This window comes from Myxine glutinosa, chromosome 4, assembly GCF_964187855.1.
Source record: "Myxine glutinosa chromosome 4, kmMyxGlut1.1, whole genome shotgun sequence".
Lineage (NCBI taxonomy): Eukaryota > Metazoa > Chordata > Myxini > Myxiniformes > Myxinidae > Myxine > Myxine glutinosa.
Window position 1 is genome coordinate 62,829,755 of NC_136264.1, and position 18,038 is coordinate 62,847,792.

Sequence of the window (18,038 nt, forward strand, 5' to 3'; positions counted from 1 at the left end):
TCGATCCAATAGTATGTCATGAGCCGTAGCGGTGTCGTTTGCCACCTTTTCTAGGGCCAAAGCCAATTTGTCTATCCGGAAACTATCCATGACTGTGCCCGCTCCTGGGAAGAAGAAACCAAACACCTTTTCCCATAGACTCCCGTGTAGTTTAGTGGTTCCATCTTCGTTCATGACTGACCTCTTATAACGCCTGTCCAAGGACTTTGGGTCTAGCTCATCCAGTATCTCAACGTCAGGAAGGACTGAACCCAGATAACATGTGCCCCCCCCAATTATTTGGTAAATAGGGGTAAGCCTTGTCGCCGCATATAAACATTGTCCCATGGGGTGGGACCAGGTGGGTGGATAAGCACTGGAGTCCCTTTACCACCCCATTAATCCTACTAACCCCCCTAGAGAATGTTATAGCCGTTATGTTGTGGTTGCGTTTATCTTGCAGTACTATTCGTAATGTAATCCCCGAGCTCCCTTGTCCCAGCTTTCCGGGGAGAGTGTAGGCGCATTCTGATTCTCCCATACGCAAGTGGCCGGAACCCTGGAGGCAGACCCTCCCTTTCTGTGGTTTGACCCAGACGGGGGCAGGCCTCTCGGCCACATGGGCAATCATTGACGGGCGATAATTAAATTGTCGATTGCAACTCTTGCCGTTGTCAACCCCTTCTCTTTCCAGCGTGGTGACTAAACATGGGGAATCGATAGGTTGTGAGCAGAGGTCATTGAGGGACAGAGGTAGCACTATCATGTGTATTCCTGTGGTGCCTGCTTGGGGAAAGCGCATGCACGACCAGCAGTGTGTCCTATTTTGAATTGTTGCCACCTCCCTGGCCACTTTCCAATATGTGTTTTCACCCTTCTTTGGGGCCTTATTCTGGGGTTGTGGCGTGAGTATGTATTCGATGCATGGTATGTAGTTCCTTTCGCCACCGGCCGCGCCAGGGGTCCAGACGCTGCACCGGACCTGCATGGTCATGTCTTTCCCTAGGCGTGTGCGTGTTTGTAGCTTAAAATCAGGGGTTCCCCATTTGTATCCTGGTTGGGCCAAGGTCTCAATGCTAGCTCGCCCGTCTTCCCGGAACTCTCGTTGCTTTTGTAGTATCATGCCAACGCGTCCAGGCCCTGCCGATAGTGCTAGCCAATTTATGTTCACCCAATTTGTGTGCAGGGCTCTCTGTTCGAAACATGGTAGTGATACTCTTTGTCCCCATGTTACGGTGAGGTGTCGGGTTTCGTTTTCGCATCTATTGGAATCGGAGTTTCCCCTAGCTGCTGTCGCTATCAATAGTATTGTACCTATGATTAGGCCCATCCTTACTGTGTTCTGGGGGTGTGGTGTCTGGTGCTTGTATGGCCAACTTACAGTGCGTGGCGTGGATCCACGAAGTCTTGCCCTTGCAAAAGACTGCCGTTGGTGTAGTCAGCAACACCTGGACTGGTCCCTTCCACCTTGGTTCCAAGGCGTTCTTGCAGGTGAAGTGCTCCACGAACACCTGGTCTTTTTCCTCTGGTGGAACACCTGGTCCACAAGTCTCCTGGGAGCGCCTGGTCTACAGGTCTCCAATTTCCTAATCCACTTTTTTCAAGTGGATCCAATTTTATCCAATATTCAATTTTTTTAAATTCAATCCCATTTAATCCAGTCCAATTCAAATTAAATTCCATCCTTCTCTTAGCATCCCATTACCTGTTTCCAACATCAATAAAAATAAAATTATAAAATTAATAAAAAATCAATCATCTCAACTCTCAAATCGAATCAAAAAATAAAAATAAACGAAAATTACTTCAGCGAGAGTTTCAACTAGAATTACCACAAACCAACCACCTTTAACCTCCATTAACACAAACAAACCACCATTAACCTCCATTAACACAAACAAACCACCATTAACCTCCATTAACCTCCCCCTATTATTTATTTATTTTCACGAATAAACAAATAATAGAAATAACCTGGTCTACTTCCAATTTCAATTCTGGTCAGTTCTGGTGTCTGGTCACACACAATGTTTTCCTCACCCACTGTGATTCGCTCAAAATAGATTCTCACTGTTATGTCTGAAATTCGTCTCATGAAAACCCATTCAAGAGTCCGGTGTGACAGACAGCCAAACACATAGACACGCCGAAGACCCCAGGGTACCCATCAAACTAGCTTGTCCCCAGATCCACAACACAGCGAAACATGTAACTTTACTAAAATAATCACTTACTCATAACTAATACTCATACCACTAATTACTCATAATAGCTCATAATTACTTATGTAATTACTCATACCAATACTTACTTAAAATAATGTAATATCCCAATCTTCACCCTTTATGCAAATCGAAGCACCCCGGACAACCCACAGCCAATATCAACCACTGTAGCCGCCTTCCCCTCCAGGTAGCCACACACAGCCACATACATCTCCCTCCACGTCACACAAGACAACAGCCAACGAGTGTGTCCACCACACAGAAACCTTTGGCAATGCAACAACCGAACTCCCAGACAACCAACAACAAAACCCAATCCATCTCCATGGCTCATCAAGCAGTTCCAACTTAATCCAGCTTCACATACCGATTTCCCCAAAAACTCGTGAAACTTCACCCCCATTTTAGAAAAACCCTGGACTAAACCCTGACACCCTAAATAACTTCAGACCCATCTCCAATCTACCCTTTCTGTCAAAAGTTTTGGAACGTGCTGTGGCCACTCAACTCAAACATCACCACTCTGCCAATAACCTGTATGAAACATCCCAATCCGGATTCTGCTCCAGCCACAGTACTGAAACTGCTCTCCTCAAAATCACCAGCGACCTTTTCTCTCCTCTGATGCCGGCAACCTCAACATTTTCATCCTCCTCACCTCAACGCCTCCTTTGACATCATCAATCACACCATCCTCCTCACCCTGTTTAGACCAGCTTGTGCCTATTAAACCCAAATTAGTTCACCCCCAAGCCTACAAGGACCACCTACAGCACTGCAAAGATGTCCTCTACTCCACCTACTACCCTCAAATTATCCACTCTGGCTCCGGAATCCCAAAAGCACTCTTCTCTACAATAAACAAACTAAATAAACAAACTTTACAACGTGAACAAACTCCTCAGCTCCCTGGATACCACCACCTTGCTCCACACACCTGTTGGTGCACACCTGTGCACTCACACCTGGTGCCACCTGCACCCTCCTTCCTTCCTGGACCATTCATCCAAAGCAAAATTGACAGCATCTACAACAGCTTAATCACCACAATTCACTCCCCCTTAAGGTGTCCCCCAAGGTTCAGTTCTTGGCCCCCTCCTCTTCGTCCTGTACCTATCCCCCCTTGGTCACTTAATCCGTCATGCACCATAGCCAATGCACCATGGTCTCCAATTCCACTGCTTCACCGATGACATCCAGCTTTTTCATCTCCACCAAATCGTGCTCCACCACCACCCACTCTATCCTGACAAACTGCCTAACTGAAATAAAATTCTAGCTTCAGATCAGCTTCCTCGAACTTAACTACGCTAAATCTGAATTAATCTTCATTCCCCCCAACATCGATGGTTTCCCAGTATCCACATCCGGAATCTTGGCATCATCATTGACCAAAACCCTCTCCTTTGAAAAATACACTAAACAGATCATAAAGACCTTAAACCTTAATCATAAAAACTGAAAAATGCTTCGCCATGGAATAGTCCACCACTCATGTAAATAATCATAAGAGTTCTGCGAAACATCTCCATCTTTAAAACTTAGCCAACCAAATTTAAACCACATGTTTTCCCCCCAAAAAACAAGTCACATTCTTTGTATATTGCCAACATTGTTCATCGTTTAAGTATCATCCAGACCTAAATTTTTATAAACCATCAACTTGTAGATGCATTTATTTATATCCCATTAACCCAAGAACTCTCAATTGCTTGGTTATATTTTAGTAATGTCATATATCCATATTTCTTTTCCAAATTGTTCCTGATATACACATTAATCCCATCTGTCTTCGTTTCCAGATGAACTCAAATCAGGAAATCAACACAAATCCTTATTACCTCCAATCAATTCAAAATTAAATCAACAATTCAAAACCAGATTGGATCAGCGATCAGAAATCACTTTTCCAATCAACACATTCCAAGCAACAATTCATTCAAAGACCAAGCTTAAAAACACAACTCTCATCTTACTGTGACAAGTAAGCAACCAACCTACTTCACACTAAACAAATAACTTTTCATCACCCCTTTCTTCTCCACCGCCTCTTACACTTAAACAGATCATAATTACTCACTCATACACTGTTGCCCATCACCCAGTTGCCCCAGACCCAAACACAGGTTTGAAATCCCAGTAGGTTGTTCTTCAATCCTAACCATCATGTGATCCCAACATCTCTCCATTTATTTCGTTCCTCATGGGGTTGGTGTTTTATGGCCTTTACCTCTTACCCAATCACACTGCACATTATTCCCCGTCCTTGATGGATAATTTTACATCCAGATGGGCACAGCATCCCATTTTTGGCGACCCAGCCCTAAAACAAGCCCCTGGACTCCTTGCAGGCTGGACCAAAACCCCCGGACGAAGTTGCATCCCCAAACCCGTCCATATAAACTCCGTTGTTGTCCTGTTCATCTCTCTGTGTTACATTTACATTTTGTGACTCACAGCTCCTGCCTCCATGGAACAATGACGCCTGAGCACTCAATTAGCCCTCCCAGTACCAAAGACTTACAATCAGACCGACAGACAGACAAATAACAGAGGCATGTCGCCAGCCCCAGCACAGGACATCCCCTTTCCGGGCAGGCATAATATAATCCACAGCATCGAAATGCCAATTTCTATCCGGGGCCTCGCAAAGCCAAAATCCATGCATGCGTGCTCCATCATGCAACCCGATCTGTACTCGGTGCGCCCGGCGCCCCCTATACTCAGTGAGTTATAATAACCACAATATCTCTGGCACCCAACTCGTGATACCACAATTTAATCCACGTTACTTGCATCTCTTCATCCTCACAAATGTCCTCCATTTTTAACGTGACTCAAATCCATCTCAAATCCCCACCGCTCGGCCCGGTTAAATTAAATTCCAAGCGTACTGTATTCTCTGTCCACTAATTATGTACATGATTTTGGTTTTACCCACAATATAATGTCCCGATATTCTCCCCAGATTTAGGTTCTATATCCTGTCGTTAAAGCAACACCCTGTAGACTGACTCCGCCTGTCGTTCTTCCAAGGTTAGTGAATTCCCTCTGACCTTTCCCTTGCATATCTCGAACAAAGGTCAACTAAACTTTAAAAGGTCAAACTTCGAATTGGGGTAACCAGCGCTTTATTATCCCACAAGTAATGCAAGTCCGGCGACAATGGACAAATGACCATTAATGTGGCTCTACATAGCATAATGCTAACTTCTACGAATCCAACAACCGTCACAATCCGTCCAGGAACTTCCGTACGAGGCGTGCTTCACAATGCCCATCGCACATCCTTCCTCGTTCGCACAACGCTTCATCAACGCACCTCCTCGCGCCCACACCTTGGCACAAGCCACACCACATACCGACAGTTGAAACCTCGACCGTCCTCCTTCCTCGGATCAGCGTTCTGTTGAAAACGTGACATTTCTGCCTACCTCAATCAGAGATCTCTCTGAATCTCATTTATTCGCACTGTATCTCACTTACTGTATGAACAAGACTTTTTGGCTCCGGAAATTAATTACTCTGTCTAGAAATCGTTTAATTTAACCATCCTAAATAAATCCATCCATCTATCCATCTTATAAATCCATCTTAAATAACGTATTCGTCCTGTGACATTGCCTGGCATATATGTCACAGCCGGCCACTATTCCGACATGGCTCATGACTCATGTCTAATTCTGACAAGAAGATGAAGGATGAAGGACATGATATGAAGAAGAAGATTCTGACAAGATACTGACATGTGAACGTCCGACATCCAGCAAAGTCGAAATGACCCACAATGCATTTGGGCACACACTTCCTCTGAGGGTGGGCGAGTTATCGCCGGCACTCTGAGCAAATAATTAAACGAACATTGCCAGGATTCTCGGATAGACGTTTTTAATTTCACAACACACATGACAAAAATCCGATTTAAATTCAGAGATCGCCGATCGATCTGGCACAACCATCTCAACGCGACGACGCCACGCCGCCCCCCGTCTTGGCGCGCACCCTCGTGCCTCCGCACGAATCCCAACACTCCCTGCACGCCGCTCTATTCGCGTTCGCGGCGGGGTTTACCTCGCGTTGGGACATGCAGTCGGCTGTCATAACAAAGTGCTGTCATAACAAAATCTACGACCTGACATGTAGTGAGCTGTCAGAACATTGAGCTGTCAGAACTCATCCCTAGCTAACAGGATCTCCGACGCTTGACCTCTCTGACCCAAAACGAAACCCGACACCTCAACAGTAGATCGACAAGGGCACTCCGGGTGCTTTCCTGACCCGATTTATATCAATTCGCTTCCCAAACAACTCCCAAACAGATGAAAATCCGGACTCAGTTCAGGACCTCGCCTGTTCTCTCGGATAGACGTTAAAATGGACATTCCCGGCCTGAATTTCCCCCAAGTCGAGCAGATCGCTTACAAAGTTTCACACCGAAACCCTCTGCTTTGCACATGACACACAGACAAACACATTGGCCAGACACACACGTCAATTAACATCCCAATATACATTCATTCCTCATTCATGTTACGAGTGAGTCTCCCATTCTTCGCGCGAAACTCAGATCGACTCAAATCATGCCTTTATCCAGCCACTCCCAAACAATCTTTGCTCATTCATGTTACGTCTCTCATTCAAGGAAAAGGATTTTTTGGGACGGGTTTGGACGGGGGGTGGGTTGAGGTGAAAAAAAGGGAAGGCAGGGCGGGGTGTTGGGGTGTTGCCTAGAGCCCCGGGACTGAGCTCAGGTCTTGGGGGGGTGGGGGGTGTTGCCTAGAGCCCCGGGACTGAGCTCAGGTCTTGGGGGGGGGTTGGGGGCATGGTGGCTACCTCCCCTTTCGCGGGGTCTTGGTCCGGATTATGGACGAGCGGCATTAGCCGCTGATTTGCTTGCTTAACTACCTCCTTAATTGTTTCACCTGGCCCATTTCCTGTGAGCTTATTTATTTTCTCTTGTCCACCAGATCCTGGCCTGCTTTATCTGGACCTCTTGTCTAGAACTTCCTGGCTTGACCTCGTAGTTGTCACTACCTTCTTGTCAAACCTATGGTACCTGCGCATTTCACCCTTCCTGGCCATGTCCCTTTGGCCGTCTATCTAAGTTAACCTATGGCCTTTTATCTAAGTTTAGCCACAGCCCTTCGTTCCCTGGCATGCAATGGCATACCCCATCTTGTCTCTGGGCTGTTCCTTCCTGGAAAAATCTTGGCCACCTGGTTTCAGCCTATATGGCTGTCCGACCTCATTTTCCCCTCCTGGTGCTAACTGTAACTTTAAGCTTCCTGTTAAATCCTTACTGATATCCTGCGCAAAATCTATCCTTAGCTTTTTTACCCTTAATGTTTATCCAGCGCAAATATTGTAACGTTACTCTTACTATCCTTACTTGTTTATCCTGGCTTTAACAAAGCTACGCCATTCTGAGGCCTAAATGAGCCTCTACTTACAATTTCTGTTCGAGTGCAGACAGCGGGGAAGACAAGGAGACTGAACCCGCGCGAGGGAGGAAGGTACGAATTTGGAATAATAGCCCTCTGATATAAAACAACTCCCACCTTTAGTCAAATCAACGTGCCGGCGCCGGCCTCAGGTCAGCCTTCCTCCTGTCCCTCGGGCTCCGTTTCCCGTCCTCCGCGTCTGTTGACACCCCACTCCTGGTACCATCTGTGAAGAATCAGCTCTTCGTTTGCAAAAGAAGTCCACAAATAGCCTGAAAAATGGCGCAGCTTTATTAATAAACCAACTTATACGGATCCGGAGGAGACCGACGTCTACAGCAATCTACAGCAAGAACATGCCACGTCAAGCCTTCCTGAAAACACATTGATTCCCAGTCCATTTATATAGGGACACGTTTTATCAGGAAATCTCCGAGGGAACAAACAACACTGGGAGAGGTTCCTCCCACCGTTATCATTCGGGGGAGTCAGCCCGTCCTTATCAATTGTTTTTCTGGGCTCCGAGAAAACAGAACTGTAACTCACAAAGAGAAGAGTGTATGCTTAGCCAAACAAACCCATATATTTTATGGGTTTGTGTACATGAGTAATCCAAAGCATGTTTATACAGAGTCATGCGTTTGCTGAGATTAAAACAAAATATATATAGTTAACGATAGGTTCATGTCATTCTACTTGCATTACGCAAAAAAACAAGCGCATGTGGGCGTGGTTTTACGACCAGCCTCGAAAAAAGCACACGTATACAGTTTGTTCAGCATGACCTCATTTTAAGCCTTCCCTCATCCAAAACTAAAACGAAGCAAAAACCCTTTATTTACTTTATGAAAATAGCATTTCTAGACAACATTTAAATCATAACACATTACGCCTAACGTCTATAACTGAACTTTAGGCAATAACAAATCTACTACTTGACATATATATATATATATATATATATATATATATATATATATACATACATATCCACAGTAGAGTGTGACCATTGTGTGACACAGGTCAATAAAATTGAAAATGCATCAGCAGTATCTGTACATGCTTTATATGAAATATTAACAAATATTGTAAAACAAAAGCCCAACAAACCTGTCATCGTTTTTTTTCCAAAATTGCTGTCAATTCAAGATGTTTTGAAAAAACCTACATTATCTGTCAAATGTACCAGAAGAAATGCCTGCCCAGACGGACACACTAGCTTGATACTGGACGTTGTGCTCAATAGTAAATCGTGGGTTGTCTCCTGCCCATATCATGCTGTTATGATGATTCACAGAAACAGATAAAGTAAACTTGGATTCTTCTGACCACAAGATCCTGTTTTGCAAATCATTTGTCCATACCCATTAACCCAAGCAATGTCTCACATGCCTCAACGCGCCTGTCAAAATCATCCTCAGATAGTTGGTGACTTTATCTGGGTATGTATGGTTTTGCATGAAGGTCTTTTAGTATTCTTCGAATTGAAGATGTTTTGAAAAAACCTGCATTATCTGTTAACCTTGTCTGTCAAATGTCCTGTTCGTTGCTTTTCAAATATTTTGATTTTGCTGTGGAGTCCGACTATGAGGAATAATAACTTTTAAGTTCTGAATTAAATCAAACCAGCCTAAGAAGTTTTCTTTTGTTTCATGTTTGGTGTGTGTTAACTACTTTAGTGGAACTATTCGTGATATCTAATGTTGCTGTCAAATGTACCGTTCGTTACCGTCCTTTTGAGGAGAAAGTGTCATGGAGAGACAAGCTTTTTCTCAAATCAACATGTTTTCATGGTAATTAATAGTTGACTTGAATAGCCTTTTCCAGACATGGTCAATAACCTCAACTTTTGCAGTATTCATAAATCAATTTTATTGACCTGTGTCACACAATGGTCACACTCTACGGTGGATATGCCTATATATATATATATAATTGTATATACGTATATATATATATAGATGTATATATATAGATGTATATATATATAGATATATACACAGATCGAACCCCCTAACTTGACGAGGAAACAAGGCACACATTGAGTCCCACCCCAACAATTGCTACACAACCTATTGGCAACAAGTGTCACCTGCCACGTGAACACATTGTCTCTGCCCTGCTCATAACAGTTAGGAGGTTTGCAGTCAGGAATGTTAAATATAAACCAAAGAAGCACACTGACCCTATAACATGATGCTGACGTCATGTGCATAAATTATCCCGGTATAATTTATGCACATGACAGCCGTCATGTCATTGGTTCAGTGTGCTTCTTTGGTTTTATATATATATATATATATATATATATATATATATATATATATATATATATATATATATATATATATATATATATAGACATATATAGACATATATAGACATAGATATATATATATATTTAATAGATTGTTGTAGTTGTGCTGAAATATCGCTCAGATGCTCCTGCACTAACTGGGATGTAATACTGTGATCCTGCTTGAGCCTTTACAGGTAATAACAAATGTGGGCTGATAACTCACGTTGCATTCACAGCTTTAAAGACATCGATTTAACAATGATAAATATATCGATTCCTGTTTGGCCCTTATAATGCAGGGCTTGCACCACACAACAAATTTGTTTGTGCAGCATTTGGTGGAACGATGATTACTGACACTATGCAAGTATTCATTTTCCTTGTTCACGCTCCATTTTTTATTGCGTTCTTCTTTGTTCTTTCTTTCCTCCACAAACCATGGAAAGAGCACAAGCATTCTTCACCTCTATTATTCTTTGTTTTTGAATGGTGGTTTTACATTTGCTCTTGGGATTCATTTCACCATGTTGTACCTATTTTATAAGTTGCTTTAAGTATTATCCCCACTCTTTACACACAAGTGCAGCAAATGTACAAACAGTTCTTTTATTGCGCAAGAGATTACAAAGTTAACATTGGAGGAAGAATTTGCTTGTGAAATTTGCATCCCCCACCACTCCCATTCCTTTCTTCCCTCCCCATCTCCCAAAGAGTAGCTTTAATATTTATGGCTTCGTGTCACTGGATCGCGTGTGTGTACGTGCCCACATCCACATTTTTATCGGCAGCTTTTATCTGCCAATTACAAGTTGCCCTAAGGATTTCAAGGGTAAACCACGAATTGGGATCTTGCGGTACAGGTTGAGGAGACCGACTGGAACAGGTTGAACGTGTCTTTGGAGGTCATTAATGAACTTGCTATATGTTTGCTGACATTTCGATGTAGCAGCATGACAATTCAGTTGAGCTTACCTTGAACTCCAGAAGCTTTGAAATTAAATCCTTAGTACACTGCTGCCTCCAACCACATTTTAAATCCACAACCTCTGGGATACCAGTCTTTACCTCTGGATCACCAGTGTGTTCCAAGGCAGTCCATGTCTGAAGGAGTATTGTAGGAAGCTATCTTGTGATGGCCACAGCTGAATTTGAGATTCTGGTTCTACCAGGCTTCACTTTGCTCTCTTCTCCCCAATATCAATGCAGGCAGCACTTTATTCATGAAAATCTTCTTCTTCTTTTTTTGCAGGGTATTAGCATTGGCATATTCGGTGTTGATTCTGATATGCTGTGTTGTGCTGTGTCATGGGAAGGAAACTTGGTTTCCAAATGCTTTGCTAATTATATTCCAAACCTGAGGGTTTGTAATGCTACTGAAAAGTGGATGAGGCTTGGATTAGCTAAGTTTCAGAATATGAAATAAGGGATTGTGTTTGCAAGCAGAAGTGAACACCAGCCGGCCCAAGCATATTGTGTGTGATAAGACTGTAATAGAGATGTGAAGTTGCACTTCCTGTGTCTTTTTATCGCTTGCTCAAAGCAAACTCAAGTTACCATTTGCAGTTTGGCTTGCGCTCGACTCGATGTTGATGATTTCCCCTACATGCACCACCTTACTTTTATAATTGTCATTTGGCTTCTTTTTTCTGTTTCTTGCCAGACTCACAATAAAAGTGCACTTAAATTTCTCCCTTTGCTGTGTGTGGCATTTTCTTTTTATGCCGATGAAGTCACGGGAGGCATTATGTTTTCGGGTTGTCCGTACGGGCTAAACCTCGTTTTTCTCAGCAACCATATGTCCGATTTAGACTAAACTTTCAGGGTAGGAGTGCAATGCAATATTTTTATGATAATTGTGACGTCATAGGTCACGTGGTATGGCAGCCATCTTGGATTAAAAACAAATAATTAAATTATTTCTCAGAAACCGCTGAGTGGAAAAATTTTAAACTTGGCATCTTGTCAAGTACTCCCAACGGGGAACAAAAGCATAATAATGATGATATTGTTACATTTGTAGGGGGTAGGCAGTGATAACTTTAGACCAGGTAGATTTGTATAGATTAGTGTGCACTGATTTTCGTGAAGAAGAAGAACCACCATGTAATAAGTAGGGAATTTGTTTAGCCCGGATGGCGGATAAAGGTGTATCTTCGTCCCCATAATGAGGAATGGGGCATGTTAACTCGCTCAGGGATTGTTAATTCCCCGTATGTCTTTCCCTCTGTGATTTACATCCTGTGTCCCTTATGGCACCGCATTGGACACGTACAGCAGGAATTTCCCATTAACTGCTTTAAATAACAATAAAAACCAACCGGAAGCCAGTTCTGAGCACTGCTGATTGCACGGCAACCAGCTACATCACCACAGGGTCAGGCAGGCCGAAAAGCCACACCTTGAGGAGACACCGTTGGTCAGGGTTATGATTGACAGGTGGACTGCGTCACGAAGGCGGACTGCGTCACGGAGGTGGACTGCATGTTGAGTGGTGGTGAGCTGAGCCTGTGCTGTTGGCCTGCAGGGATTGGAGGAGAAGCACTGATGACGTGAGAGGTTGGCCGAGAAAAGAACGAGCTGACGGACTTTTGGTCTGCTTGGTTCCGGACTTTGGTGGGAGACGGCTGTGCGCTGACATTTCTCTCTTCATTGGGCTTCATCGCAGCGGCCGTGTTCCGGGACTTTGCTGGTGGACGTGAGGCGGAAGAGCCGTGGACGGAGAGCTGCAGTTTTCCAGGTGGGAACGACGCATGGACGAACGCAGCTGGGCTGCAGCATGACGAGGCGCAGCATAAAGAAAAAGGGCGCAGCGAGGCCGACTTCATGCCAAGGCATGTTCCCATGCACGGACATCCAGGACCCCTTCGCAGACTGATGAGACCCCACAAGCGGATCTGAGATAAGTCCCACTAAATAACCACACATCTTAATTTTATCCAACGTTATTTTATCCCTTTGTCTGTGTTTTAAGTCTGGTGTGGAGGATCCCATAGGAATTTAGTTTCACCGTCACGCTTTTCTTGTTATCGGTATTTTCTTTTAATAAATCCTTTTGTTATTTTTGTACATTTTAAAATCCGTTTTGGTTCGAGTTATTTTTTGCAGGTTTGGGAACTGCCGGCGGACCACAGGTAAGACCCTTCATCCCTCCACTCCCCTTTCTTCCCCCCATATATTAAGTCCGCATTTGATCAGTGCCTCGGAGTTGATGCTTGCTCGGCTATTCATTCCTGGGAAAGATTTTAATCGCCAGGAACGCGACAATATCATAGGTGAAGTGGTATACCAGCCAAAAATGTTTTAATCAAATTACTTATCCTAAAAATCTGAAATTGCATGCACATGATCTATGACCCATTTGTATTGAAATATTAGATTTATGATATCATAGGTCACATGGGTTGGCAGCCATATTGGATTTAACCTAAAACCTTTAAAAAGTACATCTTCTCCAAAACCATCAAATCGATTGACTTGAAACTTTACTTGTGCCATTGACTAGGCATAGCGATTACAAGATGATCACGAAAACATAATTGGTCACATGGTGTGGCAGCCATATTGGATTGAAGGAAAATATTAAATAATTATAAATCTGAAAGCGCTCACCCTATCAATGGGAAATTGTACAAATATTATCTACCACCACTGTTGCATATAGTTTGAAAATGATGATGTTGTCGGACACGTGGTTTGGCAGCCATCTTGGATAGAAAAACGAACCTTATCCGATCAACACGAAACTTCACAAACGTGATGCCCTACCCTTACACATGCAGAGTGTATATTTTTTTAAGGTCCTATATTATGTGGTATGGCAGCCATATTAGCTTGAAAGCTGTTTTTTTTTTTATCCCTTCTCTGAAACTGCTTCACCAATCGATGTGAAACCTGTCATGGCTTGTGAAAATGTGATACTTGAAAACAGCTGAAGGGATTTAAATAAAAACTTGTTTGTTTTTAGGACAGTGAACGATGGCAGCTACCCGTTGTGGGACTATGCGGAGGCATATTGATGACACAGTTGCATTGTTCTAGTTCTATACAGAATCCAAGCTCATAGAAAATTATGATGACAGAATGAAGAGGCTCTAACTCACTGGGAAAGTCAATGGGAAACAGGTAGACATGAACATACCTTGGATCTTGATGTTGTAGAAAAAGATGGTTGTCTGTGAAAGTTAGATGGAGGTTTAAAAAAAACCTCAGAAGAAGGTATGTGTGACGACTTGAAATGGACGTGAGCTGCCTCATTGAATGCATGATGGGAAGAGCGTGATTGAGACACACTAGAAGATGCATGCACGTGCACACAAACACACGCACTTACCACACACTGTATAAAGATCACACCCCATTACTGTAGTGGGTACCAGGGAGCAAGTGCCACGTCAGCTAATACTGCATGCATCCTGACCAACTGTGTTTTGTGTACTACACAGGTTATGTTATGCTATGTAATGTTTTAACCCCTATTAAATCTGTGTGGCATTCCCACAACAGAACTCCAGGATATTTCGCACAATATGCGAGTTCGTGCTTCAGTTGAGCACAGGAAGCCTGGGGAAAAGAGTGATGGCACCAAAGAAGGCAAAGGGCAGATACACAAAGTATTAAACTTGTACCATAAAATGACACTGTTCTTGTTATTTACTTAAGCAGCTTGCTTCACGAACATTTAGAACGGCTCGTAATTTACAATAATAAATACATATGACTGTTGTCACTATGATTTTATGAATTTACCTCTGAAGTATGAATATTATTGGACCAAGCTGGGTCACATGATCAATCTAATTGATGCTTTACTAAAGTCTAAATTACCTGATCTTGATGTTTAAAGCTGTAAAAAAAAAACTACGCAATGCAAAATAACTAACTAACTTGCAAAAAAAAAACTAACCCGAGAGTGCACCATCGCAATGGTGGGCGAAATTGCATCATTTCCTTGGTTGAGGTCAATTTCTTGATTGTCAGCCGCAAAAATACAGTAGTGGCCAAAAATATTGGCGCCCTTGCACTTTTTTCAAATAATACGCCATTTCTTCCAGAAAATTGTTGAAATGAAAAATTATTTTGCTATCCACATACTGTATGTATTTCTTTGGTTTCCAGTGGAACAAAACAAAAAAGCTGAAAAATTGCTAAATCTTAGCTTATTCCACACAGAAATCCTAAAATTGCCCGGACAATATTATTGGCACCTTTCAGAATTTGTTAGAAATAACTAGATTTCAAGAAGGTGATTCTCCTTTACTTTGGAATTGAACTCACCTATGGTGAGTTGCAGGTGCCTGCAATGTAAAAATCACTCATTCAACCAGTTTGAATAGAGAAAAGGAATCGTTCTGCTGTTTTTTGTCACTGTGTGTACCGCAATGAGGTGTACACTGTGTGCACAATATCAGAAATTGAAGGCTTTTTTTCTTTTAAACGATTTATATAAACATCCGTTAAATCTCGATCGGTGCAGCCGTTTGTGCGGCACCCGGGAAAATAACGTCATGCGGGAGCAAGTATCAGCAGGATGTGGCAGTGTGGGAGTCCACGTTTCTGATCCTCCCTCATGCCGAAGTAGCCCACCACTTCTCCAAGCATTCCACTCTTCAGATCCGCCATGACAGATTTAAACTTGATACTGAAGACGCGTGCAGTTAGTACTCCCGATGTCGTATGTACTCCCGATACGTGTTTCCTTCATTGTAAAAACTTCCAAATCAACAGTTAAAAGGATTTAGAGCCGATAGCTGTTACGGCCTTAGCAAGATCGATGGAGACAGCGATGTGATAGCGTATTCACAGCCCAAATAGCTATATGGAATTCTCTCATGTAGAGATTAAACTAATCGTGTTCACAATCGCTATGTCGTATGTACTCCCGATACGTGTTTCCTTCAGTTGAAATGGGTTAGAATTCTCTCAAGCAGGGATTCAACCTGTGTCCTTATAAAAGGTCTTTGTCTGAGGTCAAAGAGTTCGATCGGTGCAGCCGTTTGTGCGGCACCTGGGAAAGCAACATCGTCACAATGAGAACAATGAACGTTATGCGAATGCGAATGTTATGCCGGAGTCCAAACCTGAGAATGCTGGAGACTAAAGCTGAAATTTGGGAAAACCAAATAGCCTATTTTACTCCTGGAGATCCCAGGATTATCCACCCAAAATATCGTTAAGATCGGTTCAGCAGTTTTTACGGTACCTTCGAACAGACGGACGGACATTTGGTGAATTATAGTAAGACAAGCAACGGTACCCGCCCTAAGGGCGGGGCTTCAGTTGTGAGGCCCAAATGAAAAGGTAAAATATCAGAAATTGAAGGCTTTTTTTATTTTAAACGATTCATATAAACATCCGTTAAATCATATCACACGCAAATCATCAAAATCTAAACAGTATCTTACTATAATTCACCAAATGTCCCACATTCCACATATCCACACAATCACGTGTATGGATGTTACGTGTGTGTGCCGTGTGTGTGGATGCTATGCATGGGTGGGAGGCCAGAAGCAAACAGGCAATGCAGATATGGCGAATGCTAAAGCATGAAACCAATTAATTCCACATTCCTGTAGCACCTTCAGTCGCACGTCAGACATGGACAGCAAGTTCGTGAAGGACTTCCATGAAAAAGGTACCCGTTCGCAAACAAACGGGGACGTTCACGTATGGAAACATCGATCGTGGGTCCGTGGCGAATCTGCATATGGCGATCCGCAAAGTTAACGTTCAGAAAGTAGAAACCATCACGGCATGTCGTCATTCACTTGAACTCGAGATGTCTTTTTTCATTCCAAACAACATAACTCCAATTAATCACAAAATAAACTTTTAACAACATTGTTAATGTTTCCTTCATTGTAAAAACTTCCAAATCAACAGTTAACAGGATTTTCAGCCGATAGGTGTTACGGCCTTGGCAAGATCGATGGAGACCGCGATCTGTTAGTGTATTCACCGCCCAAATAGCTATGTGGAATTCTCTCATGTAGAGATGAAATGTCTTTGAACTTTTCCCGAGGTCATTATTTACTTTTAATGATGTTTATATACGAATGATGTTTAATGATGTTTATATTGGTTTTGGGTCGTCATTTCCGCATATCTCGTGGGATTGTAAGTTGGATAGACGGCCGTGATGGCGGCGATGGGGATGGAATTCTTTCAAGCAGGGATTCAACGCCCACAACGGTACCCGCCCTGTGGGCGGGGCTTCAGTTGGGAGGCCCAAATGAAAAGGTAAAATATACGAAATTGAAGGTTTTTTATTTTAAACGATTCATATAAACATCCGTTAAATCATATCACACGCAAATCATCAAAATCTAAACAGTATCTAACTATAATTCACCAAATGTCCCACAGTGATCGATACACTATGACTATGATCGTGATGATCGTGAATCGTGATCGATAATCGTGTTCACAATCGCTATGTCGTATGTACTCCCGATACGTGTTTCCTTCAGTTGAAATGGATTAGAATTCTCTGAAGCAGGGATTCAACCCGTGTCCTTATAAAAGGTCTTTGTCCGAGGTCACCGAGTACGATCGAGTCCGTGCAGCGATCGGTGCAGCCGTTTGTGCGGCACCCGGGAAAGCAACATCGTCACAATGAGAACAATGAACGTTATGTGAACGCGAATGTTATGCGGGAGTCCAAACGTGAGAATGCTGGAGACTAAAGCTGAAATTGGGAAAACTAAATAGCCTATTTTACTCCTGGAGATCCCAGGATTACCCACCCAAAATATATTTGCGATCGGTTCAGCAGTTTTTACGGTACCTTCGAACAGACAGACAGACAGACGGACGGACATTTGGTGAATTCTAGTAAGATATAGATAGAAGATATATATAGAAGAAGATATATATATATATACACCGGTCGTTTTGGCCCGATCAATTTTACAAAATAGGCCTCTGTTAGCCTTTTGTTCTCAAAAGAATTGGTAGTTGAATTAAGTGACCTGATATGCAGATCTTCTTCAATGTTCAAGTCAGTTGGATGAAAATTGAGGGTTTTTAGAAACTTTTACTATGTTGACCTTTTGGCCTATGTTGACCTCAAATAATTGGTGGTTGAATTAATTA

General features: G+C 42.8%; 1 protein-coding gene across 1 annotated transcript; it reads right to left on the reverse strand.

The window, feature by feature from the left end:
* Positions 1–235: 235 nt before the first annotated feature.
* On the reverse strand, positions 236–2,912 carry LOC144891725 (uncharacterized). The gene is made up of 2 exons (XM_078775801.1): positions 1,863–2,912; positions 236–1,832 (listed from the first exon to the last, which is right to left on the reverse strand). Exon 2 carries the CDS (start codon positions 1,307–1,309, stop codon positions 236–238), a length of 1,074 nt encoding a protein of 357 aa, XP_078631927.1. The 5' UTR covers positions 1,310–1,832; positions 1,863–2,912.
* Positions 2,913–18,038: the final 15,126 nt, after the last annotated feature.

Bases quoted from the DNA above. Each gene is read 5' to 3' on its own strand.
- LOC144891725 (XM_078775801.1), bottom strand. From the start codon at position 1,309: ATGGGCCTAATCATAGGTACAATACTATTGATAGCGACAGCAGCTAGG.